Genomic DNA, 26,885 nt, shown 5'->3' with positions numbered 1-26,885 from the left:
CTATGGCGCCCGTGGGTGAGCTTCCGGGATTGGGAGGCCTCAGGATTTGCTTTAAGCGGGGAACGGGGCTTTTTTTAAAAACAAAACAAAACAAAACAAAAACAAATACCTCGGGAAGGGAAACAGCCACCGGTTGGGTCTTCCTTGAGCGGGGGGTGGCGGCAGGTTGGGCCTTCCCGGAGAGGGGGAAGGGGGCCATGGCCTGGAGCCCTGTGGGGCCTTCCCTGAAGGGAGACCGTGGCTACAGGCCGGGCCTGCCGTGGGGTGGAATGTGGCCGTGGGTTCAGCTGGCTGCAGGGCTTTTCCCCGAGGGAGCGTGGCCACAAGCCGGGGCTTTCCCTGAGGGGGATGCGGCAGCAGCCTGGGCTGCCTGCAGGGTTCCCCCCCACCACCCCCCCCAGAGGAATGCATCAGCAGGCCCAGGGTGGGGCCCTTCACGATGGGAAACAGCAGTGAGCTGGGCTGGTGGAGGCTGGCCCTGATGGGGGATGGTGGGGACATGAAGATGGGCTGACCCATGAGGATGGTGATGGCAGCGCACGGAGCCATCACGCCGCTGTCGCCGCAGGAGAGGCAGCGGCGCTGGTGCTGGTGGCCGTGCTGTGGGGCAGCACCGGGCCGTTCCTGCGGACAGGCGCGGCGGGGCTGGAGGAGGTGCGGGGCCGGGGCCGCCTGCAGCAGCTGTTGGCCGAGATCCGCTTCCTGGGCCTCAACTACAAGGTGCGACCTTGCCCGGGCTCCTGGGCCAGGGAGGTAGCAGGGTGTCAAACTGACTTTGGGATCGTTCCTGTTTACTTCTGGACTTGTTACTTAAACTGTTAAATACTCCAGCTATCGTCAGAATTCTTTCTTCTCAGTAATACTTCATGTACTTACCTGTAGCACTGCTCTTCCCATGCCAAATTGAGACCGCTTTTGTAGGCAGCAGGTTGTTAACCCTCGTATTTTGCATGAAATGAGCTCAGCGTGCCTTCTGCAGGCTGGGGAACTAAGATGTTGAGCAGCTTGTGACTGGCAGTGGAATCACCACCGTGCCACGGTTCTGCTGCCAGGCACAGCGCCGGGCGAGCGGGTCTGGGTTCCTTCGCTGCCTGCTCACTGCGGGTGCACGGTGGGTTTGTGTGCAACAGCTGACAGGCCTGTGTTCTTCCCACAGTACGTGGTGCCGTTTCTGCTCAACCAGGGCGGATCTCTCCTCTTCTACCTCACCTTAGCATCCGCAGGTTAGTTCTCCTTGCTTTCATGGAGCGGGTTGATTGGGATTTTGGGAGGATCAGTGCTATTGATTACTCTAGTGACTCAGCTAAAGGTCAAGCAGCTGCCTTGAAATAATCACCAATAAAACAAGTGCCTTACAATTTCTACAAGATTATCCATTTTAAACCGTTTGTGTTAAAACGGTTCCGTTTCAGATCTGTCCCTGGCAGTACCGCTCTGTAACTCCCTGGCTTTGATAGTCACGCTGGTGACTGGGAGGATTCTGGGAGAGGACATTGGTGGTAAAAGTAAGTTGCACTTAAAACATTTCCTCACATTGGCTCCTGCATCTATTTGCTGACTTAATAGCGTGGGCTACCCTCTGGTCTCCTGAAAAGTAGCAAATACCCACAGAAGGGCTTTAACTAGTTAAGTAGTCCTTCTTGCTACAGAACCTGAAAGGGAAGTGAAACAGACTTGTAAGCGGACAGGGCTGGTAAATTTGAAGCGAGAACTGGCTGATGTAAGCTAACAGAGTTTATAGCCCGGAGCCTTTACCTAACTAGATGTTTAACCATAAGAGAAGCACTAAATAATATGCCCACTGTGGAAAAGGAGCACCCCATCAGCCCCCAGATGTCAACACCCATCCTTCTTTCCTTCCCTCACATCCTGCATTACCCTCCTCAGAGAGTCAGAAAACAGCGGGAAACTTAAAACCACCAGGATGTGGCACAACAGCTGTAGGAACACAGTAAAGCGTGTGTTGTGTGAGCCAGACGTACAGCATCAGCGACATTTTCTTAGAAACGTGCTTTGCCCAATGTACACGGGCAGCCTGAGCATCCAGACCCCTTCAGAGCTCCCCTGGTCCAGCCTGTGTCTGTCCAGACGCTTGCACTGCCCTATTTACCGTTAGCAGTGAGAAGATCTGACTGGTCTTGAACTGTCTAAGTTCCCAACATCTTATTTTCCGTTTCTGCAGGGGCTGTGGCCGGAATGCTGCTCACTGTCCTGGGAGTCACTCTCTGCGTAGCTGGTTCGTGAACGAGCCGCAGCAAGGAGCAGAGGAAGAGAACCTGTTCAAAGGTAACCCCCGGGGCTGAAGGGGGGGGCTTCTGGCTCGGCAGCAGACCCTCTGGCTCAGTTCCACCTGGGAAGCTGTATTTGGACACACGGACGTCACAAACATGGAAACGTGGGCTGTATTCCCTGAGCACCAGGGTGCAAGAAGGCATGGTGGAAGGACGTCCTATTTAATGACCCGAGTTCAGGAATGTTTTGTCTGTGGGTGTTTCAAGGCAAGGATGATTGAATTGTCTTGTGCAGCACTGGAGGGGTGCTAAATGGTTAATAAATCCTTCAAAGGGAGCTTCTGGCCCCACGTGTTTTTTCTGTGGAAGGAATCTATTTAGGAACTCCCCCTTTTCGTGGCCAAGCTGCTCAGCTGCAGCTGTACCAGGTCACGCTGCAGAGCCCCTCACACCGAGGTCACCACGTGGCCTTTCTCCCCTGGAGTCTCGTAGGGTGCCTTTCTTCTCTAAGACAACAACAGGGCAGTTGGTCCCTAGGGAAGGAAGGGTGGTTTTCTTTTCAGTGAAGTTATCAGTCCAAGATACCAGATCACAGAAGGAAAAGTCCTCGTTACCCTTGTTAATTAACCAGAAACACTAGGGAGGGAAATACAATAAGCCTTGCACAAAGAGGGTTAGTTCAAGAGCTGTTTATTACTATGACTTTTCCTAAATCGGGCAGATGCTCCTAAAGCCAGCTAACAGAAACCAAATGTATATAGTTTTGTGAACAGGTTTGTTCCCAAACGTAATGAAAACATTACCCAAGCATTCCAAATCAGAGGGACAATGATTCAATGAAATCTCTCTTTATAAGCAGTATCTGACATAGAACAAACTTCCTGGCAGACCTTTTGTTGTCAAGGCGTGTATTCTGTTTGGCAATTCTTCCTTCCCAAGTTCAGATACAAACCAGCTTAATCAGAGTTCAGAAAAGCAGCAGCCATCTCCTCTGCCACATCATCACGCCATAAAGATGAAGAAAGGGGGAAGATCTTCATTATTTAGCAACATTGTGTAGCTGATTCGTTGCTCACTGGTACTCTGCTTCTCAAGCCTAGATGATGAGGGTGCTGGATTTTAGAAGAGTTTGTTAATTCATCAAAAAGCTTGACCAGCCTGTGGTGTTACAGCAAGCTAGGATTCAGGTGCTTCTGTTATCTGGAGCTGCGCACGTGGCCGTGTACCTCGCTGTCCCTCTGCTCCATCGCACGCCCTTCAGAGCTCTGCTGCTAACGGCAACATCGTTGGGTACTTTCCATCCTCAGAGTCACTGGGGTCCCTTTTCCTTGCCACAGTTGTCTGTGGTTTGTCTGTAGTCCGTGCCTTTTTGCAGTGAGAAAGAAATGCAGTTATTAATGTAGCCCTTCACTATCACAGAAAGATTCTGGGACTGAATTCCTGGGTTCCATTTCCAGTCTTATCATGGCTTTGGTATGCAAACTCGGGCCTCTACCTTCAATTCAAAGGTAGTTTATTGAATGCCTAACGATTCTCTCCCGCCGCAGAGGGGAGCAGTGACACTCCCAACAGTAATGCCCCCGGAGCAGAGGGGAGCAGTGACACTCCAACAGTAGTGCCCCCGGAGCAGAGGGGAGCAGTGACACTCCAACAGTAGTGCTCCCGGAGCAGAGGGGAGCAGTGACACTCCAACAGTAGTGCCCCCGGAGCAGAGGGGAGCAGTGACACTCCAACAGTAGTGCCCCCGCAGCAGCCTGATCCAGGGGGGGGAGGCCAAGGGAAAGGAGCAGCACCCCAGCGCCTGCCCCACTGAGAAACACTGGCCCAGCCTCTAAAGCAAACACAGCACACCAGGCTCCTCATCGAGCCAAGAAGTCAGGAGCCATTAGCTGACTCTTTGCTAGGGCTTTCTGTAATTTAAGTTCAAAGGACTCGTTCTCCTTTGAAGCCCTAATTAACCCAAAGAGACTGCCTAGGCAGAACCGTGCATCACCTACGATACAGTGCCTGTCATCCCACACACCAATCCCAAATGTCCTTATGAAATGTTTAAAGCATTAATATGCCACAGACAATAAGCATCTTGCAGACATTTTTCACACAGAATTTTGTTTCAAAAAGAACTGCTTTTTTTCCCTTTTTAAAAAAAAAAAAGTTTAAATTTGTTACTCTAATAAACATGTTCAGTCATTTTAGGGATTACACGTTTATTCCGTGCCAGCTCCTAAACTTCACCTGGCTACAGGCAAATTCTGCTTAACAAGTCATATCTGAGGGTACTGAATTTTGGTGTAAGAAATCTGAATGCATCCAGGAAGGCTCTTACACACTTCATAGCACCAGGAAGTGGCATGAATACCTCACTGCGCTGTATCATCTGCAACTCTCTGGAACAGGAGTAAGGATAGAAGTAGTACACACACACACACACAGAGAAAAAAGAAATCCAGGAAAGCCTTTGATATCCTTACTGCAGTGGGAAGCTGTAACTCTCACATTCCAGACAGGGGACGTTCATTACCCAGCTGACCAATGCAAAGCCCCGCAGTTACACACTGTCCTCTGGTTTCTGAAGTTCCCCCTGGTGGTTACTTTCCTCTTAACACAGCGAGAAGCGCAGCGCTTCGTCAGCCTGACGGATAGGACTTCAAACGAGTGAGAAACCCGAAGGACTTCCCCAAGCAATTGCTATAAACTACGGATGCATGTGTTCTCACGGGCTGGCTCTGAAGGGCTGGCTCTAGGAGGTGGCCTCCCTGCTGTGCAAAACCTGCAGCACCCACAGATTCTAGTGGGACCGTGGGTACATCCCTGCAGCAGTGAGACTCCCAGCAGGGCAGAAAATCAGTTCTCAGACCTGATCAATGGGTACATCCACCCCTGTGTGTTCATCCTCTTTTACATCCCGGGCACCTCGCATCTCCTTCCCAGGATCTCTGGTTTTATAGACGCTTTCTTCTGCGAGGAGAAGAAAAGAAACAAGCTGTTCCAAGGGTACTGCAGCCAGCCACGGCCTGGTCCTGCTGGAGCTACAGAAAGGTCCTTGTATGTGCCCAGATGAGGAAAGAAGCAGAAATACAGAAGTTACCGGATGCATCACCGCTTTCTTTCAGCGCATCTGCAGGTATTTTGTCCTTTAGCATCAGAGTAAAGCCAGTCTCCCTCTACACTTACAGCAGCGTCCTTTACCTTGATCAGGCCAGTGCTGCGCATTCCTGTTGCTCCTTCTGTTTTGTCCTGCACAGACAGGTTTAGCCTGGAAAATGGACTCTTCCTCTTTGAGGTGAGATTTCCTGGCTTGCCTCTGCAGTTGTGGAGAAGCAGGTGGGATCTTGTCTTTCTCCACAGCTCCTGTGGTCTGCACGCCACGACTGGCCAGCTGAAAGTATTCATCACACACTTCCGATAGGCCTTCTTAATGAAATCATTTATAAAACAAGAGAAGTTTTGCAGGGCAATCCCCTAAACACTGCAGCTTTCCCCTGCGACCCTTGATCCTGACTCATACAAAGCTGTAGCGCCGCATTCTCTGACCAGGGTTTTAAGTTGATACTACAAGTGAAGCCGATACACGGAAAGCCTACAACACTTTTTGCGGTCACTACTACCTGTGGCAGTGGTTCAGCAAGAGCAGAGTCACCAGCTCTGGCCTGGGAGGTGGCACCAGACTGGAGTTCACCAAACTGTAAACAAAACAAAACAAAAAACAAAAATAAAAGGAAATTTGAAAAGCAAATAGCACAGACGCACATTTCAGTGGACAACCCAGGGCAGCCCAGCTGCTCTACCTGTAGTCTCTGTCGGGCATTTTACCCACACAGTGAGCAGGAAAGGTATCCTAGCTCCAGGATGAATTCTCCCTGCCCACCAGCCGAAATGGAGAAGAGGGAAGTGAGGCCACCTTAAGGAGTTTCTCCTTGAGGCAGGGAGATTTCATTCAAGTGTGAACTGGCCGGTAGCTGTCCCTGCTCCCCTCCTCCGGGAGTGGTGCCAGGCGAGGGTGCTGTATAGCCGTGGCAGCTGGGAACGGGGATTGCCGCCCACCTCTGCTGCTCAGGGAGGGGCGTCTGCACAAACGCTGCTGCGGTCGTAGCACAAACAGTCCCGCGCCAGCTGAGCCACTTACCCTTCTGCGGTGGTTTTTGCGGCTGCTTGGGTGGTTCCTGTAACAAAGCAGCAGCAGATTCCCGGCGTCAGGCAGAAGTCAGCTGCAGGAGGACACGATCTCCCCTTTTCCCCATAAGGGAGAGCCCCTGCAGGCGTTTTTTCTCAGCGCAGGTGGAGCACGCTCCACAGCAGATCACATTCCCCTTCCTCAGTGCTTGATGAACACGTAATGGCGAAATAACCAAACTACTTGCTGTCTCTGGCACCAAACTCAGGATTTCAGGGGCTGACCCTTACACCGAAAGATTTGAAAACACCTTCTTTTTTCCTAAACTTCCAACACACGAAGCAAAACTCACGCCCTGAAGCAGACAGCACTAAACAGGAGGGCTACAAAAAGGATGGCTTTAGCTGAAGACCACCATGGAAAGGATTCTTTAAACCACTTGGCCGCAGTCTACGTACCACAGCGTCCTGCATGCAGACTCCTGGGGCACCAGCAGCTCAAAGTAAGGCAGTTTTTTGTACTCCTCATTTCCCACTGCCACGTAGTAATTGCCATTCACCAGCTCTTCCCCACCAGACACCTGGGTTCCATCCAGCCTGCAGAGCCTGGAGGAAGAGACAGCAAAGGCTTTAGAGCTGTCACAAGTCCCTGAACAACCCCTCAGCGTTGAAACAAACACGTGCAAAGTGGTAAACGGGACCGAGACAAGGCAGAGAGGATCAATCCTTCTTAGTGTTACTCCGAGGAAGTACGCAGAAATATTACACCCGGTGATCAGTGAGATGCAGTAGATCTCAGCCTTCTCCTTGGGTGTCAGTAGAGAGATGTAGGAGAGATGGAGGAGGAGAAGGCAGGCTGTGCTTGTTCGATAAAAACCCCTCTAGACATAAACGCCTTTCTATGCCGTGCTTGTGGCTTTTTCACCAGACCACCAGCAACACCAGCCCTCCTCACATTGCACCCAGGACATTGGGGTTATCTCCGATTTAAAGATAGAAAAACCTGAAAAGCAAAGGAGTTTGCAAAAGCAGATTAGAAGTGGCGCTCTGAATTCCCAGCCTTCTGTGCTAATCAGAGCTGCTTGTGTTCTGGATGTAAGGAAAGAGCCTTATCTGGATACCTACTTGTTAACAGCTCCGCTGCGCAGGTCGGCTTTCTCTGTCAGGGTGGCCAGGAGTGCGTGCCACTGCAGGGGGGTGCTCCTGGAGAGCGGCAGTGGGAAGGGAGGGCTCAGCAAATCCCCATTCCGGAAAACACTGCGGTAGAAACAACCCAGAGCATGCGATGAGCCGGTATTCCTGCAGCTGTGGAAGATGGGGGGAAAAGCCAGCCACTGGTGCCTGGACAGTATTTACAACAAATCCTTCTGGTAGAAACTGGGAATTATCCCTGTGGGGCAATGCTCCCAGGATCTCACAGAGAAATTCCCTCCTCCAGCCTCCAAAAACACTCCCAGAGACCCTCCAAGGAGAAAACACCGAGGCACTCACTGTATCGCGCAGGGCAGGTGGGCGTGCTTCTGCTGTCGCGCCAAGACGTTCGACTTCCAGGGAGCTACAGTGCGGAACTGGAGAGCGAGTTCAGTGCACAAGAACAGGGACAGCCCTGGCACCGAGCCTCCAGGGCTGTTCCCTTCACTCCACCAGGAGCTGCCTGCCCTGGGATGCTGCCTGCCCTGCCTTCAGGCTTGCTGCTGCCAGGTGGGGTTTGTTGTCAGCAACACCAAGCCTGGAGAGGCTCTTCGCACAGCTGAGCACCTTCCAGTGTTACCAGCGAACCTCCGAGCACAGGTCCTTCCCCTGCGCTGTTCAGGGGGACAAAGGGACACAGCAGCATCCCCTGCGCTGTCTCACACGTCCCACTGATTCCCGGGGCACTTTTGCCTGATCCCCCTGGGCACCTCGTAGCCTTAAATCTCAACTTTAGTTCCATCCGTGCCAGCCCTAACGTCTCTCGCAGCTCCCCGCTCATTCTGCGCTCCCTCCTGCCCCCTCTCAGCTCAGGGACTCACCTGCAGACCCTCGCTGTCCCTTGTCCCACGGAGCTGCTTCCTTCCCTGACGTAAATAGCTGTGAGAACAAGACAGCGACCTTTTCACACGCCAACCGGGCCGCGGCAGTGAGGAAATGCCCGACTGCTCTGCCTCCACCAGGTGCATGGGTCACTTATTTGGGTCACTTCTGAAACGACTCTCCAGGTGCCTCATCTCCTGGTCTCCCAGAACTTCAGGCTAAATTAAAGGCTGCTACATTTAAGAAATTCCCAGCCAGCTACAGACCATTTCAGATCCCCACACTAAGGACACCCAGAAGATTTTCTTCCTTTGTGTTACTGACTGATGAAGGCTCCGAGGGCTGAGCGGTGCTCACGCAGCCTGGACCACCACAACAAAACACAATACACACCAGGGAGCCAAATTCACCTGTTGCGCACAAACACCCCCCCCCTCAAGAGTCAAACAATGCCATCGAAACTTTTTTAACCCTCTGTATTTCGGGATGAACCGAACCAGCTCTACTTTGTGCAGGATCAGAAAACAAAAAACCTTCATCAAACCGAAGCAAAAGCGTTTGTTGGTGGATACAGCGTGCCTGCCAAGGAAGGAGGCAGCAGAGCCTCCCACACACCACAAAACAAGGTGCGCGGGGGGCAGAGCAGCACCCATCACAACATCCTGCCGGAGAACGCGTGCATCCCCCAACGTTTTTTTGTCTGAGAGCCAAGGGAGCTCATCGCGAGTGTTTACAGCAGTTTCCAGTAGGAAAAGAAATTACCGTCTCTGTTTTTCGTTGGGTTTCTACCCCTCTTTTTCCCCTTCACACCCCAATAGATTCCCCCCAGAGGTGACCTACAGCTGCTTACCAAACCCCCAGACCACAGCTCCATCTACTCACTCCAGCTTTTTGAACTTTTCAAAGCCCGCAGCCACGTACTGGCGCCCATCCTGCAGGTCCCCCAGCTCAGCGACGCGGTGGCCGTGCCTGGGGGTGTAGAGGTTCCTCACCGCCAAGGGCGCGCGAATGCTCTTGGTCACCTCATTCAGAAACGCCTCGAAGGTCAGGAACCGCCGCTGGTTCACCACAAACTTCCTCCCGGGGAAGAAGGGGTCACCGTTGCGATACACCACCACGTTTTTGGCTGGAGGTGCCCGAGCTAAGCCACGGGAGCTCATCCCCCATGGGTCAAGCAAGCCCCGCTGACCACAGAGGTGAACAGACCGCGGGGAGCGGAGGAGAGCTCCGGCCAGCCTCCCGCCGAGCCCAAACCCTTCCGACCAGCTCTGCTGTCCCCTCCCAGCCCCGTCGGGCGCGACTGGCTGTCTCCATGGACGCAGGCCCAGCAGGAGGAAGTTGTGGGCCCGTCTGGAGGCCACATCCATCACCCTGCACAGCACCTCTCGATCTCAGGAGGAACCACAGAGCTCTTTAATCCCCAGACGCCAGCAGCGCTGTGAGCTCCCTCAGCAGCCGCCAGGCTGAGATTACCAAGCCTGGAGGTAAAGCAAGTGCCACACCTTTACGGCAGCAGCTCCCATCCCACCCAAAAGCTGTCCCCCTGCCTTGCCATCGCTTGCTACCTGCAGGAGCAGCACAACCAGCTTCTGTCCTGTGTGCACTGGACAAACAGCTGTGCCCCAGCAGACCCACCACCCTTCGCACGGGAAGGGGTCGAAGAGGGCTATGGAGAAGGTGGCGAGCTAGACAGGAATGGACAGCTTCAGAGACGAGCTTCAGGAAAGGTTTTTATTCACAAAGAAGTCGGCACCACGAGGAACAGAAAGATACCCCTGCCACAAAGATACACCTGCCACACGGCAAGAGCGACCGTTTGGTCAGCAGGAATGCAGAGGATCTGCACAGAAGACTCAGGGTCATCGTAGGGAACCACAGCCCCACAAGGAAAGTCCCTTTCTGAGGGACCTTGAGTGCCCCTGAACTAGAGCAACATACAGACAAAGCGCCAAACCCCCTAAGTCGTCCCTCAAGCACCAGTCCAGGTGACTCTGCCACACAGAGCAACATTACCAGGGCCAGAGAGGTGCAAGTGGGGAACCCAGCCTCCTCTCCTGAAGGTCAGGTTTGATGTGCCATCGCTCCCCACCAACTGCACAGGGAAGTTCAGAAACTCTCCCCCTAACCGAGTACTTCAACTAGGTGCTGCCCAAAGCCCCACGAGCGCTGGGAGATCCCAGACACCGCAGGGCCGTGGCGTGCTGAGCCACCCCAAATACACTGCTGAGATACCGACACGGGTCACACGCAGTTCAGTGGAGAAGAGCTTGTTCCTGCAGGTTCAAAGCACCCGCTGCCTTCAGGCACTTCAGTTCCACCACAAGCAATCAGCTGGTCAGAAAGCGCCTTCTGTAAGTGACCGTCTTCCCAGCCTCAGTTTTCCCCTAGGACCACCCAGCTCCGTGGTTCTTGTGGAAGGAGGGGCTCCCTCCAGGACGCACAACCACCTCCTCGGCTTCACAGTGATGTTTAATCCCTGCTTTGACCAAATATTTGCGTTGAAAAGAAATAAAAGGCTTTCTTGACACATTCATCTGAAGCAGAAAACGTCAACCCACAGAGCTGGAGTTCCCCTAAACTGCTGCTGCCCGTGAGGTCATGTCACGACTGCGGTGCTGCAGCTCCACACCAAGCGCCCCACGCCCCCGGGGACACCCTCCTACGGGTCAGGAGCTCCCAGCTTCTGTTTCAGCATCAAGTACTGCAAGAGAAAGGAAACCAAGCACTCACCATCAAATCCCAGAGACCTGCAGACAGGAAAGCAGCCACCCTTGCACATCAGCCAGCAAAATCGTTGCCCTTGGCCAGAAGACGCCCGACTCCCGCCTTCCAGCGATGCAACCAGCAGCTCGCTACGGCAGCCGGTGCCGAGGGACAGGACAGTTGCCAAAGCAGCAACGTCCCTGTAGCAGGCCAGGGGCAAAGCTGGTAACCAGATCTAAGCAGCTCCTGGTTTCCTTCATCATTCCTTTTTTTTTTTTATTATTATTATTATTTCACCAGAAAAGGGGAAAAAAAAAAAATCAGGGGCACTGCCACCATCCAGTCCAGTCCTCGGGTAACTGAGCTGTCACCGTTCAGCCCACGTCCCACCACGGGTGGCACTGCTCTGCCCGCAGGCACTGCTCTGACCCACTGGTTTGGGAGAGGCAGGGTCAGGCCCTTACGTTTTTACGGCTGGCGATAGCTTGTTGCAACCACAGCAGCTCCATGATCAAGTGATTCCTGTAGGACTGGAGACCAGACCGAGTTCGAGGAAGCTTCTTTAAGTCCTCAAGTGGAATTTCTGCAAAGAAACGGAAGAATAACCTATTATTAGAACAAAGATCCAGAGCACACCTACCCAATGTCCTGCACCGAGCTGTTCCCCCCTCTCCGGGGTACTCTCAAGGTTTTGGTTCTCCAGGGACCTGCTGCGCCGCCTGCACTCACGCCAGGTCACCCAGAGACGCCGCACACCGGCTCCCGCCTCTTACCCAGGCAGTCCTCAAGGGACTCTGCCTCCAGGACAGCGCTGTCCCACCCAGAGGACACGTTGCTGACGTTCTGCCCGTCCTCGCTCTCTGCTGGGGCGCTGCGCCCCTCTTCGGCGCGTTTGTCGGCATCAGCCCCGAGATCTGGGGGGGTCACTACATCGCCTTCACTCACGGAGCTCGGTTCTTTCTCACTTTGCAGCTGGGCTGTAGGATTCCCACTGCTGCAGCCCCGGTCCTGTTCTGGTTCAGAGGCGTCCAGCTCCTCCGGCTGTTTTACTGCGCCGACCTCGTCACACGGCACAGCCTCCCGCGGAGCTGGACCCTTCCCTTGCGTTGGCGTCTGAAGGGGCAACATGGCAAGATTAAAATATAAAGAAAAGAAAATATAAAGGTGCGAAAGGTGGCTCTGCCACGGGCCAGAGGCTCTGTCCCAGCCAAAAATCTGCCGTTAGCAGACACCGAGCTGTCACGAACATGGAAGGGCTTTCCTGCCAGAAGTGGTACAGACATCAGAGCGCAGCCGCTCCCCCCGGGAGTGGGTCCGACCGGGTGAGGTGGCTGCTGGGGGACAACACCCGCAGGAGTCACCTGCGCAGGTCGGGCGTTTCACTTCACCCAGAGGAAGAAATCCTCTGTCGGGGACTCAGGGGCTCAAGTCAGGGGGAGTCTTACAGGCTGGGGCTGCGTAATTATCGTTTCAAATTTGGCAGAAACGCAGCTTCCCGGGACTATGCTGCGAAAGCACCGTCTGCCCAGCCCGCCTGGCCACACCACCCCATGGATCCGCCGCGCCCCAGCGCTTCCCCCACCCTCAGCCGGGCCCGCAGAAGCCCCCACCCGTCCCGACCCACAGACCTCGGGGACGAACACGGGCCGCGGCAGGAACCGTCCCCTCCACTCCAGCCGGCTCACGTCTCCTTCGATCTCCCGCACCACCTCCTCGTACTCCGCCCGCAGGCTCCGAAACCGCTTCCGCAGCAGGTAACCCCTGGCGCAGGCCTGCGGGCACGGCCCGGGGGTGCTGCTGCCGGAGCCAGCGAGACCCCCCCCGCCGCCCCCTGCCCGTCCTCCCCGCCGCCCCCTCCCCACGCACCCCGCGGCTGGCGCACAAGGAGCAAACGCGTCCCGTGTCTGGAGCCACGGCAGGTTTTAATGAGGCACCCACGGCCCCCGCCACCCCCCTCCCATCCAGCTGCGCACCCCCAAGGCCCCCTCCCTTCGCCGTGATGTCCCCTCGGGCCCCCCTCCCCGCCATGTTCCCCCCCCACGGGGACCCCTCCCAGCCGGGCCCCACCGCGTCCTCCCAATGGCCCCCACCCAGCCGGGTCGTCCCCTCCAAGACTCCCGTTCCGGGCGGGCCCCCACCTGCAGGCGGGTGACGGCGCGGAGCAGCCGCCGCCACCCCTCGGCCTCCGCCCCCGGCCCCAGCGCCGCGGCCATGGCCGCTCCGGTAACCGGGCGCCGGCTGATGGCGTCATCCGGCCGCGACGTCGCAGGGGGCATGCGCGGCGCCAAGCCCCGCCCCCTCGCCGCCGCCACCGCTGACTGTGGGTCCCATCAAAATGGCGGCGGGGGGGGGGGGTGGCGTTGGCCTGGCAGGGCCCGGCCGGCCCCGCTGTCCCCGCGTTGCGCGACCGGTGTCGCCTCCATCGGCCCTTCCGAGGGGGGGTAGGGGGCTCCCGGGGGCTCTCCTGGTGGCGGCCGCGCCCCCCCCCCCCCCCGCCCCCCAGCCGGGCCGGGCGCAGGGTCAGGCGGCCGCGTCCTCGGGGTCGGGGCTCTCAGCGAGGTGCAGCTTCTGGCTGAGCGTGGGTCAAGGGAAAGCGCCAGGGGGACACGCCATCCCCTCGCCACCACCGCCACTGCCATCACCACCCTCACCGCCACCACTGCCACCACCCCCCTCACCACCACCACTGCCACCGCCATCACTGCCACCGCCATCACTGCCATCGCCACCCTCACCGCCACTACCATCACTGCCACCACCACCCTCAACACCATCGCTGCCACCACCACCCTCACCACCACCACCACTACTGCCACCGCCATCACTGCCACCGCCATCACTGCCACCGCCATCACTGCCACCACCGCCATCACTGCCACCACCACCCTCACCACTATCACTGCCACCACCACCCTCACCACCACCACCACTGCCACCGCCACCACTGCCACCGCCATCACTGCCATTACCACCCTCACCGCCACTGCCATCACTGCCATCACTGCCACCACCACTGCCACCACTATCACTGCCACCACCTCCATCACTGCCACCACCACCATCGCCACCACCGCTGCCATCACTGCCACCGCCATCACCACCACCACCATCATAGCCACCACCGTCAACGCCACCGCCATTGCCCCTGGCCCAGGATACATGGAGCTGCTGAGCTCCTCCAGCTGCGGGAGGCAAAGGCAGAGGCTGAGGTGCCGGAGGGGAGGCCCAGGGCCAGCGTGGGGACCCCGGCCACGGCAGCGGGGCCGGGCAGGAGGCGAGGGGGTGGGATGACACTCACGTGTGCCAGCAGCTGGTCCAGGTTCCTGTCAGCCGCCGCCTTCTTCTGCTCCTCGGGGAGCTCCTCCACGCAGACGTCGAGGCCGAAGTGGAGCCGCGCCAGCTTCTCCTGCATCTCCCGCACGTGCTCCAGCTGCTCGAAGGAGCACTCCTTCCCTGCGCCCGCGGGCGGGAGCCATCAGGGCCCGCCGGCCCCCCAACCGCCCCCCTCAGCCCCCCTCCCCAGCCCCCCCCCAGCCCCTCACCGAAGGCCTGCAGCTTTCCCGAGTGGAAGTCGCTGAGGAGGCTGAGCAGGCCCCCCTCCATCTCGCAGACGTCGGAGACGTCGGTCAGGAAGCTGTGCTGCAGCGGGGCCCCCCGCGCCGCCCCCGCGCCGCCCGCCCGCCCCCGCTCCTTGCTCGTCCTGCACGGGGGGGGAGGGGGCGAAAGGAGAGGCTGGCATCACCCAGACCCCCGCCTGGCCCCGCACCGGGGGTCACCCCCGCGCTGGCACTGACCGCCTGAGCCGGGCGCGCTGCCTGGGCGAGGGCAGGGTGGGCAGCGGCAGCGCGAAGGACGTGCTTTTGCTGGGGGGCAGCGGCCGGGGGGCCCCGGCGGGCGCCGGCTGGGCCAGGCAGGCCTTGGGGCTCCGCTTCTTCCTCCGATCCTCCATGGCGAAGGGCGCGGGGGGCACCAGATCCGTGAGGCGAGGACCCTGCGTGGGACGGACACAGCTCTTGGTGGCTCCTTCCCCACGGGGGGCTTCTCCTCCCTGGAGAGGAGGCGTCTGCCCTGGGCTGGCGGGGATTGGGGTCCCGGAGCGGTGCCACCCCTCCTGCCTCAGCCCGTGGTGCAGCAGAAGGGCTCCGGGCCCCTCAGCGCAGCAGCGTGTCGGCCACGGCCACGGGTGAGCCGCAGCCGGGCCCCACGGGCTGCGTCGTGGCCCTGCGGCGGCGGGAGGGCCGAAGCCGGGAGGGCCGAAACCGGGAGGGCCGAAACCGGGAGCTCCGGTGCCGACAGCCGGGCTCAGGCCGCGTTATCCCGGCATCTGCGCTGGAGCATCGCGGCGCGGAGCGGAACCGGGGCCCGAGCAGCGGCTGGTTGCTGCCAGCTTGGCCTCGGCTCCCAGCGCCTTCCCCAGCGCCGCGGGAAAGAGGATTTCGGCCACGCGTGCGCCGGGGCCGAGCGACCCCGGCTGCCCTCAGCGAGAGCCGGACGGAGACCGCGGCGGCACCCGCCACCCCCCTGAGGCACCAGCCAAGCACCTCCCGTGTCTCGGGGCCCTTCACGGTGCCGGTGGGGGCTGGGGAAGCCCCTTTGTCCGCAGCCTCCGGCCACCCTCCCAGAGCGCCATGGCCGCGCGGGCGGGGACTGACCTGCGCCAGGCCCCGGTTCGGCCTGCGGTGCCGACCCGGCCGCGTCCCCGAGCCCGCCGGCCACGCCGAGCCCCGCTGGACGCCTGTCCCCGAGCCCGCCGGACACCCCGAGCCCGCCGGACACTGCTCCCACAGCCCCGCGGCTGGGATTTGCATTTAAAGGGAAAGGGAACTTCCTCCGGCGTGTCCCCAGGGCGGTGGCACCGCCGGACACCGAGCAGCCTGCGGGATGGCTGGGCCTGGCCTTGACCGCAGCACCGGCACCGGCTTCATCCCGCACCGCTGGAGCAGACACAGCGAGGGGCTGGCGTGGGTGACAGCGGCTGCTCCCACACGCCTTCCTCAGGAGCGGACCTGGGGTCACCACCAGCCCCCCCCCCCCCCCAGCCACCCCAAGCCACCAGGGTTCACCCCAAGTCCCCCCGGTGACGGCAGGATCTGACTCTGCAGGAACGAGCCTCCGGCCCTCACGCAGGGGCAGGATTAGACAAGTCCCGCGCATTCAGAACTACTCATTTAAACCATTGCAGGACTTTTAAGCCAATCTTGGGACATTTCAGAACCAACACAGATGCCAGGGGCTGCCCAGCTGGGGCTCTGACACCGCACACGCTGCTTGCCCCAGCTCCGTGCGATGCCCCATGCCGGGGGTCCTGGGGACAGACCCACCCGACCTTCCCCCCCCCCGGCAGCAGAAGATCCCTCCCAGCCTCCCCCCACCTCAGTCCCGCTGGGCCCAAGCCCCTGGGAGGGAGGGAAGCCGTGCCCAGCAGATGCTGATATGGCCTCCCCCTCTCAGTGCCCCAAATCTCCGCTCCCAAACGTGGCCCAATGAAGGAGAAACAAGAGGCAGCAGCAGCAAGGTTGGGTGTTTCTATTGGGTACGAAGATACACAGAAATAGCCCCTGCAGAGGTTATTGGTACCAGAACAGGGAAAAGGAAAAAAAATGGGGGGTTGGTGACTTTTTAAGAGGTTTTTCTTGTACTGAAGGAGGGGGAAGAGAAGTCCAGAGCCCTGCTGCAGCCCTCGCTCAACCCGGCTGCTGGGAACAGGGTGGTCCCACCAGGCCAGAGCTGCATTTGCTTGCCCAGGGGCTCCTGCCAGAGGCAAACATGTCCCTGCGCTGGAGGAAGCGACGCCGACAGCGAGGGGCTGGAAGACAAAGCCACGCTCAGCTCCAGGGAACACGTCCCAGGGGATGTGCGAGACTGTGGCCATGCAGAGACTCGTCAGACCCCGTCTCCGCTGCAGCCAGCCACCTTCGTTAGACCTGAACTCGCTGGAGAACCCGTGGAGGGAAGGGGGACGTGGAGGCAGCTCCCACGGGCTGCTCCCCCCCGGCAGCGAGGCAGGTCCTTTGCGAGGGCACCGTACAACGGCGGAGAGAAGATGCAAGAGCAGCTGCGTTGCTGGAAGAGAAACCAAAGCCGTTCTGCTGAACCCATCCGCCGCGAGGAACCGCTCCCGCCAGCTCGCTTCAGCTTCAAGCAAAAGGAAGGCCATGCTGAAAATAAAGTCTGTCGTAACGAGAAGCTGCAGCAAGGAGGCTTCCAAGCAAGCAGAGGTCTCCCAAAAAGAACAGCAAAAAGAGAAACTCTTGAGAAACCAAGGATACATCCCCCACGCCCTGGGCCGGCCGGCCCCACGTGTCCATGAACACCCTCCCAGCACAAGAGGGTCCTTCGGGCGAGGGCTTCACGCCCTGGGCAGAGGCCACGGGGCCCTCCCAGCCACAGCAGCACTTGGGAGACGCTCTTCTGAGAAAGCAGAGGGGGAAAGGAGAAAGGGGGGGGTGTCTGGAGGGCCTGTCGCTGCGGACGGGACCAGCCCACAGCACGGTCCGTTGTGCCGGTCCCGGCGATTTGGCTTAAGCAGGAGGTCGTGGAGCGAACGCAGGTTTTATCCTCCAGGAGCCCCAGCTCCGTGGCCACCTCTGAGCCTGCTCGGCCCCAAGGCAGGGGCCGCGGAGGTCCTGACGCGGGGTCAGAGGAGTTCGGGTGGGACCTCCCCGTCCCCTTGCACAACGGATCACACGCGCTTGTGCAAAACACTTGGGAATTCGACCTTTGGATTAACTGTTTAATACACTTGTGCACATGTGCGTATAGCAAAGAGGCAACTGTGAATCGTAAGGCTACTGAGACATTGGCAGGTTCTGGGAAGAGCACAGGCCCTGCGGGAGGCCTGGGTGAACCGGGCAGCCCCAGTTCCTCCGCTTCGTTTTGTCCCCGTTCGATACACGAAACCCACACGGGAGGAGGGGAAACGGCCTCTTTCGCCCTTGTTTGCTCTGCTCACACAGGAGAGCTGCCAGCCAGGGCACGAGGAAACAAGAGTCCAGGAGCTCCCTCCTGCCTGAGGCAGAGGAGGGAGGGAGGGAGAATCCAGCGCTGGGAAACGCTTCGGTTCTCCCCTGCTCGGCTCGGTGGCTTTGACTCGATGCGAGAGCGTCGCTGTGGAGGTGGAGGCGGCGACCCGTCCGGCTGTCCCAGCAGATCCACGTGCCGGGGCAGATCCACGCGCCTGCTTTCCCGAGCTGCGCTAGATCTTAGGGGAGTCGCAGCCTGCCAATGACAAGGTCTTTTGGTGAAGGGGATGGTCGGTTGAGTCTCCATCGATTAGTTATTCACGCACACGCAGGGGGCCGGGTCATTCTAGTTGTCATGTATATCCATGTATAAAGTGTACGTTGCCCTGCACATATTTTATATATCATATATATATATATATATAAATATATATATATATAAAATTTTAAAAACCCTCCAAGAACCTAAGCTAGGCAATCTCAAATCCCCAGGAGGGCCGTCCTCTCGCGCCCATCCAAGGACCAGGAGAGGGACATCAGATCGAGTCTACGGAAACATTCACGTTACCCTCCCTCGCCCTCCCTCTGCCTACCGCGGGCTCAGTCAGCGCCCTGAGTGCCTTCCTCAGTCCCACTCTGCCCCAAGGCTCCCGTGCTCAGTTCTCCCAGGCTCTCCGCAGGATCCGGGCTGTGTGGCGGCTTTCCCGAGCGAAGGCAATCCTCAGCCAGGCGCTGCTCTGCCGGAGCGCCTCCCGGCGCCGCCTCGGGGCCGTCCCGGGATGGGTCCTTCAAAGGCTCCAACAGGTCCGTGTCTGCCCGGGGCGCGTGGGCACACAGGTCCTGCACCTTCTTGTTGAGGTCATTGCGCTCCGTTTGCAGGGCTCGGCACAGCTTCTCCAAGCGCTGGATTTTCACCTGAAGCCCCTCTAACTCTTTGTCCCGAAGGGTTTTCTGTAAGTACAGAGGCAGTTCAGACCGACTCAACGCGAGAGGCAGAAAGGGAGAGAGATGAAACCTCAAAGGGAAGCTCAAGGGGGAGATACTCGTGACCAAGCAAACATTTGGCATTCAAAGGACCTGACGCTATCGTCACTGCTTCCTGCCCCCTTTGCCCCCACCGAGGCCAAGCGCTGCCGAGGCTGCCTGACTTCTTCCTGCGCCTCTGCACGAATTAACCATCGCTTCTGCCACGTGACAGAGGGCACCCGCCACCGTGGGCAGGGAAGGAAATCAAGCTGAAGGGAAACCCCACAACCCCCCGCCCAGCCCGCCCGCAGTAAGACACGAGCCGTCCTGCTGCCCCTCACCTCCAGCCCAACTGCTCCGGCCGCCTGCCTCAGCACAGGCCAGCCAGAGCCTCCTCACCTCTTCAGCCATCTCCAGGAGAGCCTTGTTGCTGCTCTCCCAGCGAGAGCGGTACATGGTGGTCTCTTTCTCCAGCTTCTTGATTTTCTTCGTCATCTACAGAACCGCGGTGACAAAGAGGGAACAAATAAGCCACAGGCAGAGCGCTGCAGCCAGTTACGTCCTCGGAGGGGCACCCGCTATCCCAGCGAGGTGACAAACGTCTCCTTGTCCCGCTGCAGTCGGCTTCACCAGTGGCAAACACAGACCAGGCAGCGACGAGCCAGGGGACGGGGGGGAGCGCTGCTTGTTCCGACACAGGCAGGGGACAAAGCCACCGCACAAGGACGGTATCGACCCACGATTACACTGGCTCGTGGCTGATTTTAACACCAGCAAAGCCCAATGACAGAGCTGCGGCTTTGCCAGCTCGCAGAGGCATCGCGGAGAGACGGACAGGCAGTGCCTCCGGCCCACGCAAGCTCTGCTGGGCAGCAAAAGCGTCACCCACCTTCTCCATCTCCTGTTTAAACGTCGTGAACACTTCGCTGCTTTTGGAAAGGGTGTTCTGGAATTCTTCAAACTTCTCTGTGTAGAGAGCAAGCTGCGGGGAGAGACAGGGTTACAGCTCCTCACCGCTCGCCACGGTACCTCCTGACAAGTCTTCCCCGGGACAGGGGAGATGTCAGCCAAGAACCGAGCCACTTGTCTCGTGACTGGACTTTACGACAAACAAACTGGGAGCACGGAGCTGCTCTGCCCACATTAGGTACTGGGGAATGTGGAAAAATTCTTTCCTACAGAAACATCCTCAGACACTGATGTGTTCTGCAAGTATCTCCAGGCCTTCGCAGGAGGCACTTGCTGGGTCTGACTTAGCAAAGTACGATCACACGACTGCTCCCAGCACTGGGAAACGCGCTGGTAAAAACCAAGGCCGCTTTCTCCCAGAAGGCAGAATCGCTGGAGGAAGCCTCAGCTCACACCGTGCTGACACAGGCTCACCATTACCAAACCCAGGAGCAATCCTGCCCCTGTGTTTCCCCGATTCAGGAACTTTGGGTTGTTCCCTGCTTAGGGAGGAAGGAAAAAAAAACCCAACAAATAAAGAGGCTGAGCACCCAGACCAGGTAACTCACCTGCTGCTTGAGATGAGTCTCCTGCTGCTTCATCAGCTCGCACATCCTCTGCGATTCCACAGCTTCCTTCAGCAGCTAGGGAAGAGCAAAAGCAGTTGCCAGGGAAGGCTCTCAACATGCCCCCGCACGGCTGGCGCTCGGCCTGGAGACAGGAACGGGCTGGGAGAAACACGAAGAGCAGAGCAGGGCTCCAGCCTTGCTCCTGAAGCTGCCGGGGGAACGGTCACCGCTGGGCTCGCAGGAGGCCTGGGCTGGCCTGAGCCCACCTGGGCTCTGCACTCGGGGATCCAACAGAGGGACGAGGCCAAAAGCAAAGCGCTCGCGACCACGAGAAAACCGCTCTCAGACTTACAAAGTCCTTCTCCCGCTGGTGTCTCTCCTCTGCCTCCTTCAGCATTTCCTGCGCCTGCTGGAGCTTGGCGTCCACCAGCTGCTGCTGCAGGTCCTTGTGTTTGAACACCTTATCGATGTGCTGCCAAGGGAAACGCCACCAGTCACTGGCACGCTCCGGCAGTGACCCCAAGGGATGATCCCACAGCCCAGAGGCCCCTTCTCCCCCCCTCCGACAGCAGCAACACCCCTCACCGGGCAGAACGGACGCACCAGAGCAGCCCTCCGCCAGGTCGCCCGCCCCGACCCACCTCCTCCCGCAGCTCGTACTGCTCGATGAGCTTCTTGAGTCGCTCTGCCAGCTCCATGTTCTCCTGGCGCAGCTTGGAGTTCCTCTCGTTGTGCTGCTCCATCTGGAGCTGGATGTCGTTCAGCGTCACCTGGAAGTGGGATGTCACCTCCTTCCGCTTCTCCTCTTCCTCCCGCGCACGTTGGACACCCTCCTCCTGCGTGAGGGGGGGCAGAGACACCGGGGACACGTCAGCCTCTTGTGCTGGGCAGGTAGGTGAGCAAAGTGCCCAAACTGTGATGCGCTGAACCCGCCCGGCCTCCCGCTATCGCTTGTACCGATCAGGAAGGACTTTGGGCCTTTTCCCTCCCTTTCTGCACTGAATACACCCTGAAATAACACCCGGGCGCTGCGGACAACGACTGAACAGTAAAATTACAGCTCTGCCCTGGACGGCAGGCTGCGGGCAACCGTTGGTAAAGGTCAGTTTGCCCGAACGGCTCAGAGCAAGTGCTTGGGACGGAGCAGCTCTTGGAGCGGTGCCCAGGAGACGCTTGCCTTGAGGGTGCGGTTGTGTCTCTGGAGCTCGCGGCACAGGCTCTCCAGCTTGCTGCGGGCCAGGATGGCCTTGCTGTGCTCGCTCTGCAGGTGGTCCTTCTCTTGCACCAGCTGCGTCTGCTTCTTCTGCAAGATCTTCATCTGCTTCTGGGAGTTACGGTGCTCTTCCAGCTAGGACAGGGGAGCAAAGGGCACAGCTGCAGCAAGACAGGCCAGGGCAACGTGCTGTGCCCCGCTGAGGGGACACGGGGATCAAAGAAGTGCTCTCTGTGCTCTGAGAGGAGGTTTGTTAATGTGAGAAACGCCACTTCTGAGCAGAGCAGGACTGACAGAGCCCAAGGTTGGACAGGGCCCTTCTCCCTCCTGCACTCCTGGAACCTGCAAGACCGGCGCATTCACCCCAGCACCTCCACGCGCGCGTTGCTCCAGGGGAGCAGAGCTCCGAGCGCAGGGAGAACCTGCACACGCCCGCTGGGGACACGCACAGGCAGTCCCACGCCCCCGTGCCAGATCCACGCGCAGAACTAGACCTGTGCCCAGAACCAGCTCTGAACAAACGCGGCGCCAGGCTGTGCGCGTGTCGCGCGGCCGCGCGGCGGCACGGTGGCTCTGCCAAACGCACGTGTCTCGGTAGGAGCGTATCGCCAGAAACGCAGCGACTGGGCGGCGGAGGTGGCAGACGCATCTGTGCCATCTCCTGTCACCGCCGGGCCTGCCAGCTCCCAGCTCACGATGGGGACACGCAGGCTCAGCAGAAAACAGACCTGGCCACAGCACGCTCCTAGGAGAGGATGGGCAAGAGATGCAGCTTCCACGTTAGAGGAGCAGAGAGAAAACAGATCTGGAGGCCTCTGACACCCAGATTTGCCAAAAATACTCCCGTCCACGCTCACACTTCTGCGAACAACAGCGCCTGGCTGGACCAAGCAACACCTATCCTCTGACAGCTGGACAGCCAGCACCGCAGAGATCCCGGACCATACACTGCAAAGCTCTGTCTGTGTTCCTGGACCGTCCCTCTCAACATCAAGGAAAAAAAAAACCCAAAACCTACAGCTGTCTCCTGCCTCCTCAAGCGGCTCCTGTGCTCACTGCTGCAGTGTCCTCCCCCAGCCCCAGCGCCTGGAACGAAGACATAAGCACTCACCAGCTCAGCGTATTTCTTGCACAGAGCTGCTAGTTTCTCCTCTGGTGTGCTCAGGGTGTTCAGCGTCTGCATCAGCAAAGTGATTTCTTTGCCTGGAACGAGACAAAGAATTAAAATCAACAAATAAATAAAGAAAATACAATCCCTTACACAGAGTTCTGGCTCATAAGGGCAAGGAGAGGAGAGAAAAAACAGGTCTCACAGCCGTGCCTGCCCTGGGCCAGAGCCACCCCCTCCAGCGCCTTCTCAGGGCTCTGCCCCCCCAGATTTCACCGCATGCAGCGAGTGAACAACTGAAGCAGCTGGGGAGGGGCCTGGTTTTCAGCACAGGAAACCACCACTGGGCTGGCTAGAGAGAGTTGTGGCCAGCAGAAGAGAAATCCAGAGCTCAGAGGCTGCAGCAGCACCCAGGAGCAGTCAGCGCCTCCGCAGCACTCGGTACGTCTCCTCCCGTACCACAAGACACGACGCTCTCGTTCCCGAACGCTGCTGCACGTCACGCACACCAGGCGCTCGTTTCACTGGGGGCAACCAGCGCGGTACAAAACCAACGTCTGCGCCGAAGTCCTCAGGCTGGCGGCACCGCCGGGGCAGGGAGGCTCTTACCCAGGCCCTTGGCTTTCTTCTTTTCCTGAGCCTTCTTCTGATCCCGCTCCCCACACTCCTCGCCGGGTCGAAACTCTTCGGTCCCCTTCGTGATCTCCTTCTCCCCGTTCATCTCGGGGCCGCCCGTCTCCTGGTCACCGTTCCGGGGGGACTCGCTACGACACTTCTCGGCTTCTTCCGGCTCGGCGGGCTCGCTCTGCCCGCCGTCCTCGCCCGGGCCCTCCTGGCTGGCATCCACGCAGTACGTGTTCAAGATGTCCTCGAGCTGCCGGCTCAGCTCTTCGGAGACGTCACGCACGGCGGGCCGGGAGGACTTGGTGTCCTCCTGCGCAAGAGGAGCTGTGGGAGACGGGAACACAAAAGCATGAGGCTTCCCTCACACCCTCTATTCTCACCCCACGGCAAAGGGGAGGTTTCCCCGCGCACCCCACTGCACCCAGGCCGGCGCCACTTCCAGCGACATAAGCTGCTTTGTTCGGGCTGCGTCTCCAGCCAGCTGCCCTGACAATGGAGGTGCATTCCTGGCAGCCTCTCTTTTGATCACGAGAGCATGACCAAGCCCCTGACATCTGTCAAGAGCGAAACCTGCCCCCCGCCTCCTTTAACGAACGCAGGGTGTGCGTGAGCTTTCCCTCACAGGAGCTGCCTGCTAACAGCCCCAGAGCCGGGCTTTTTTACATCACAATGGATTTCTGAACCTGGGTGAGCCTCTCTCCCCACATCCAAGAGCAGCTGTAGTGTCCAAGATCAAACATATCTCGTCCCCAACAGCAGACACTTCGGGAAGAGAGCAGGCGGCACATCCTTCAGCACGCTGCTTCGCTTCCAAAGATCCTCCAAAAGGAGAGACTTACGGCCCTTGGTTATTAAACTGACCCTACTCGCTGTGCGCCCCCTGCGCCCCCCGTTTACCCAGCACCAGAGCCCAAGGCAGGGTTAATTTTAGCCAAGCACCCACTCGATCGGACCTGGTTTTCGTCTTCCAAGGAGTAAGTTTTATGAAGTGCCAGTAACAGGGCAGGTCACTCAGCACAGCGCTGCCCCAAGGAAAGAGCTGTCTGACATTTGCTGGACGGGACGCTTAAGCTCTAAGCAACGCTAACCACCCCCTCGTTTTCAGGTGAGAACCAGCTCCACGCTTTGGGCAGGAAGAGGTAACTACTTCAGAGCTGTACGCACACAGAAATAGGGAGAAATCAGGATTTTCTGCCCCGGAAAACACAGCTGCTCTTACACAAGCAAAAAGAGATGGATGCAGTTGCCCACCCTGACCGTCTCCAGGCTCGAAACCCACCCTCGCGCGCTTCCTGCGCCGCGCTGCCGGGGCCCTCAGCTCTGCCGCCAGCCGCGGGCCCTGGGGACTCCCCACCTTCCAGGGGTGCTGCAGCCTCCGGCGAGTCGCCCTCCTCCAGCACCAGAGCGCCGCTCATTTTGGAAGAGCTAGCAGGCCGCGGGGCCGCTTTGGTCTCCCCGCCTTGGTTCTTCATCACGACCTTTCTCCCCGCTCAGTCTCGAGAAACCCTAGAGAGAGAGAGCAGCTATACTTAATTTTAAGAAGTAACAGCGTGGAGGATTTTAGGAGTCGTCAACCTGGACTGGGAAGGAACTGGTTCTCGGCAGAGGCTGCCACCCGCAGCTCCGCGCTGGGGAAAGCATCGTTTCGGTTTGGCTTTGCGCTTCACTGCAAAGGCCTCTGTACGAGGAGAACTCCTCTTCCAGCTGAGGAGCTGCAGGCAGCCCCTCCTAGAGCAACGCAGCCTCTCCCGACTCACAGACAGCCCGCAGTTTGCCTAATCTGCCGGGCACAACCTCCTCAGCCCTGGCTGTCCTCCCCCCGTGCCCCTCACTGCGTTTTACTCGCGGATTCCAAAACTCGGAGCGGTCTGGGCACACTGACAGAGAAACCCCCTCCCTGCAGCGGGGCACCCAGAGACCAGAACCTCAAAACAGCAGAAAGGTCGACACCGACTGAAACCACGCAGGCGGCTGAGGAAAGCCCGCAGCTGCCCCGCAGAGCCGGGGCTCGGCACTGAAAAGATTAACCAGCGTCGCCACGAGCCCACACTAATGGACCGAGCCCAAATCCCAGCCCCTCTCTCCTCACCCTCTCTCCCTCCGCAGGGCAGATGAGTTCTCACCCTTCCTGCCCGCACCCCCTGCTCTATTTCCGATGCCAGTCACGGAGCAGAAGCAGGCGATGCTCCAGTCTAGAGGCAAGGGATTGCTCCACAAGAAGCGGAGAACGGCTTTTCCTGCCATTTTGCAGCAGTTACACGGAGACCTTGGCTTTTCCTCCGAGCACAGCCCCGGACAGGGCTTACGAAGGCACAAACCCCCAAAATACACAAGAGAAAATCAGCAGCGGCAGCAGCGCAGCCCGTGTGTCATCCACCCACGTGCAGGCGGGAGGCCGTGCCCCCTCCCACGGCGGGCCTGGCAGCACCTTCACGCCGCACACATGCCCCACAGCCTCGGGCGCTCTTTTTCCCTCCGCTGCTGTAAATAGCTCCGCTCCCGTGCTCTTCCCGAGGCTCCGACGGACGATAACCGGCTCCGCACCCTAACCCTGGGCGAGAGGCAGCCGCTCGGCCCTCGCCCCCACCCTGGCTCCCCTGGCAGCCCCCAGCCCCTCGCCCCTGCCCTGGGCTCCCTCAGCAGCCCCTGCCCTTGACGCTGACACCCCTGGCCCGGCCAAACCCCTCTCCCTGCCGCCCCTCTCCCCCCCAGCCGGTGCCCCTGCCCTCCCCCCCCCGATATTCCCCCCCACCCCGGGCCCCTCCCGGGCGGCGCTCCCACTCTGCCCCCGTTAACGCCCTCGCCTTCACCCCCCTGTGACCCCCCCCCCCCGTGACGTTAAAAGCAGACCGGCGCCCCCTCCCCCGCCAGCACCGCAATGACATCATGCACGCACCCCCGTGGCGTCAGCTCCAGCGGTCTGACGCAGGTCTCCCCTCTCTCCTCAGCCAATCAGCGCTCGGGACCCGGCGGCACCGAGGGAAGGGGGAGGGGAGGAAGGACGGAGCGGCCCCCTCCCCGTGAGGCGCGGCCTGGCCGGTGCCGGTGCCGGTAGCGGTGCGGCTGCCCGCGGCGCCCCGCCCGGCTCCCCCCGCCTCCCGCCGGCCTCCGCGCTGAGGGAAGCGGCTCCGGCCCGGGCCTCCTAGCGGACGCGCACTGCGCATGCGCTAAGCCGCGCCACCACCCAATCAGCGATGGGGCGCCGCGGGGCCTGCCGGGAAAGACCGGGCAGAAGCGGCAGCGGTGGCGGACTACAGCTCCCGGCATGCCCTGAGCGCGGCACCGCCCTGTGGACTACAACTCCCAGCGTGCCCCGCGCCCTCCCGCCTGTCGCGGCGCTTTCCCGCCGGTCGCGGCCTCCCCCGGGGCACCCGCCGCTCCTCCCGCCTCCCGCGAAGGACAGGGGGCTACGGCAGAACCGCCAGCCTTCCCCCC

General features: G+C 59.3%; 5 protein-coding genes across 5 annotated transcripts; 1 reads left to right on the top strand and 4 right to left on the bottom strand.

Annotated features, from left to right (window-relative positions):
* Positions 1-2: 2 nt before the first annotated feature.
* On the top strand, positions 3-2,559 carry TMEM234 (transmembrane protein 234). The gene is made up of 5 exons (XM_086480013.1): positions 3-15; positions 506-720; positions 1,157-1,223; positions 1,413-1,505; positions 2,183-2,559. The coding sequence occupies exons 1-5, from the start codon at positions 3-5 to the stop codon at positions 2,242-2,244; spliced, it is 450 nt and encodes a 149-aa protein (XP_086336139.1). The 3' UTR covers positions 2,245-2,559.
* Positions 2,560-3,488: 929 nt separating this feature from the next.
* DCDC2B (doublecortin domain containing 2B) lies at positions 3,489-9,517 on the bottom strand. Its single transcript, XM_086480012.1, has 7 exons — positions 9,240-9,517; positions 8,357-8,414; positions 7,836-7,912; positions 7,470-7,601; positions 6,804-6,950; positions 6,368-6,394; positions 3,489-3,609 (listed from the first exon to the last, which is right to left on the bottom strand). Exons 1-7 carry the CDS (start codon positions 9,515-9,517, stop codon positions 3,489-3,491), a joined length of 840 nt encoding a protein of 279 aa, XP_086336138.1.
* A 557-nt stretch (positions 9,518-10,074) lies between these two features.
* On the bottom strand, positions 10,075-13,273 carry IQCC (IQ motif containing C). Its single transcript, XM_086479694.1, has 5 exons — positions 13,199-13,273; positions 12,689-12,832; positions 11,834-12,173; positions 11,525-11,643; positions 10,075-11,058 (listed from the first exon to the last, which is right to left on the bottom strand). Exons 1-5 carry the CDS (start codon positions 13,271-13,273, stop codon positions 11,017-11,019), a joined length of 720 nt encoding a protein of 239 aa, XP_086335820.1. The 3' UTR covers positions 10,075-11,016.
* Positions 13,274-13,580: 307 nt separating this feature from the next.
* Positions 13,581-15,015, bottom strand: CCDC28B (coiled-coil domain containing 28B). Its single transcript, XM_086480000.1, has 5 exons — positions 14,855-15,015; positions 14,603-14,760; positions 14,359-14,513; positions 14,220-14,242; positions 13,581-13,632 (listed from the first exon to the last, which is right to left on the bottom strand). The coding sequence occupies exons 1-5, from the start codon at positions 15,007-15,009 to the stop codon at positions 13,581-13,583; spliced, it is 543 nt and encodes a 180-aa protein (XP_086336126.1). The 5' UTR covers positions 15,010-15,015.
* Positions 15,016-17,779: 2,764 nt separating this feature from the next.
* Positions 17,780-26,400, bottom strand: TXLNA (taxilin alpha). The gene is made up of 12 exons (XM_086480552.1): positions 26,347-26,400; positions 24,805-24,956; positions 23,436-23,774; positions 22,830-22,921; positions 21,683-21,853; positions 21,147-21,341; positions 20,858-20,977; positions 20,506-20,580; positions 19,878-19,970; positions 19,388-19,483; positions 18,616-18,973; positions 17,780-18,278 (listed from the first exon to the last, which is right to left on the bottom strand). Exons 2-11 carry the CDS (start codon positions 24,920-24,922, stop codon positions 18,623-18,625), a joined length of 1,650 nt encoding a protein of 549 aa, XP_086336678.1. The 5' UTR covers positions 24,923-24,956; positions 26,347-26,400; the 3' UTR covers positions 17,780-18,278; positions 18,616-18,622.
* Between the last annotated feature and the right edge of the window lie 485 nt (positions 26,401-26,885).

This window comes from Leptosomus discolor, chromosome Z (genome assembly GCF_034619465.1).
Source record: "Leptosomus discolor isolate bLepDis1 chromosome Z, bLepDis1.hap2, whole genome shotgun sequence".
NCBI lineage: Eukaryota > Metazoa > Chordata > Aves > Leptosomiformes > Leptosomidae > Leptosomus > Leptosomus discolor.
The sequence above is the reverse complement of the archived record's forward strand: the minus strand, read 5'-3'. Positions and strand labels throughout refer to the sequence as shown.

Bases quoted from the DNA above. Each gene is read 5' to 3' on its own strand.
- TMEM234 (XM_086480013.1), top strand. The intron at 721-1,156 runs GTGCGACCTTGC...TTCTTCCCACAG, and splicing joins TCCTGGGCCTCAACTACAAG to TACGTGGTGCCGTTTCTGCT. The intron at 1,506-2,182 runs GTAAGTTGCACT...CCGTTTCTGCAG, and splicing joins AGAGGACATTGGTGGTAAAA to GGGCTGTGGCCGGAATGCTG.
- DCDC2B (XM_086480012.1), bottom strand. From the start codon at position 9,517: ATGAGCTCCCGTGGCTTAGCTCGGGCACCTCCAGCCAAAAACGTGGTG. The intron at 7,602-7,835 runs GTGAGTGCCTCG...TTTCTACCGCAG, and splicing joins CACCTGCCCTGCGCGATACA to TGTTTTCCGGAATGGGGATT. The intron at 3,610-6,367 runs CCGCAGAAGGGT...TGCATTTCTTTC, and splicing joins CCAAGCAGCCGCAAAAACCA to TCACTGCAAAAAGGCACGGA.
- IQCC (XM_086479694.1), bottom strand. From the start codon at position 13,273: ATGGCCGCGGCGCTGGGGCCGGGGGCGGAGGCCGAGGGGTGGCGGCGG. The intron at 12,833-13,198 runs GTGGGGGCCCGC...CCGTGCCCGCAG, and splicing joins GCGCCGTCACCCGCCTGCAG to GCCTGCGCCAGGGGTTACCT. The intron at 11,059-11,524 runs GTAAGGGCCTGA...TTTCTCTTGCAG, and splicing joins CTATCGCCAGCCGTAAAAAC to TACTTGATGCTGAAACAGAA.
- CCDC28B (XM_086480000.1), bottom strand. From the start codon at position 15,009: ATGGAGGATCGGAGGAAGAAGCGGAGCCCCAAGGCCTGCCTGGCCCAG. The intron at 14,243-14,358 runs GTGAGTGTCATC...TGCCTCCCGCAG, and splicing joins TGGACCAGCTGCTGGCACAC to CTGGAGGAGCTCAGCAGCTC. The intron at 13,633-14,219 runs GTATCCTGGGCC...ACCCACGCTCAG, and splicing joins GAGGAGCTCAGCAGCTCCAT to CCAGAAGCTGCACCTCGCTG.
- TXLNA (XM_086480552.1), bottom strand. From the start codon at position 24,922: ATGAAGAACCAAGGCGGGGAGACCAAAGCGGCCCCGCGGCCTGCTAGC. The intron at 21,342-21,682 runs GCAAGCGTCTCC...CCCCTCACGCAG, and splicing joins GACACAACCGCACCCTCAAG to GAGGAGGGTGTCCAACGTGC. The intron at 18,974-19,387 runs GTGAGGAGGCTC...CTGTACTTACAG, and splicing joins TCCTGGAGATGGCTGAAGAG to AAAACCCTTCGGGACAAAGA.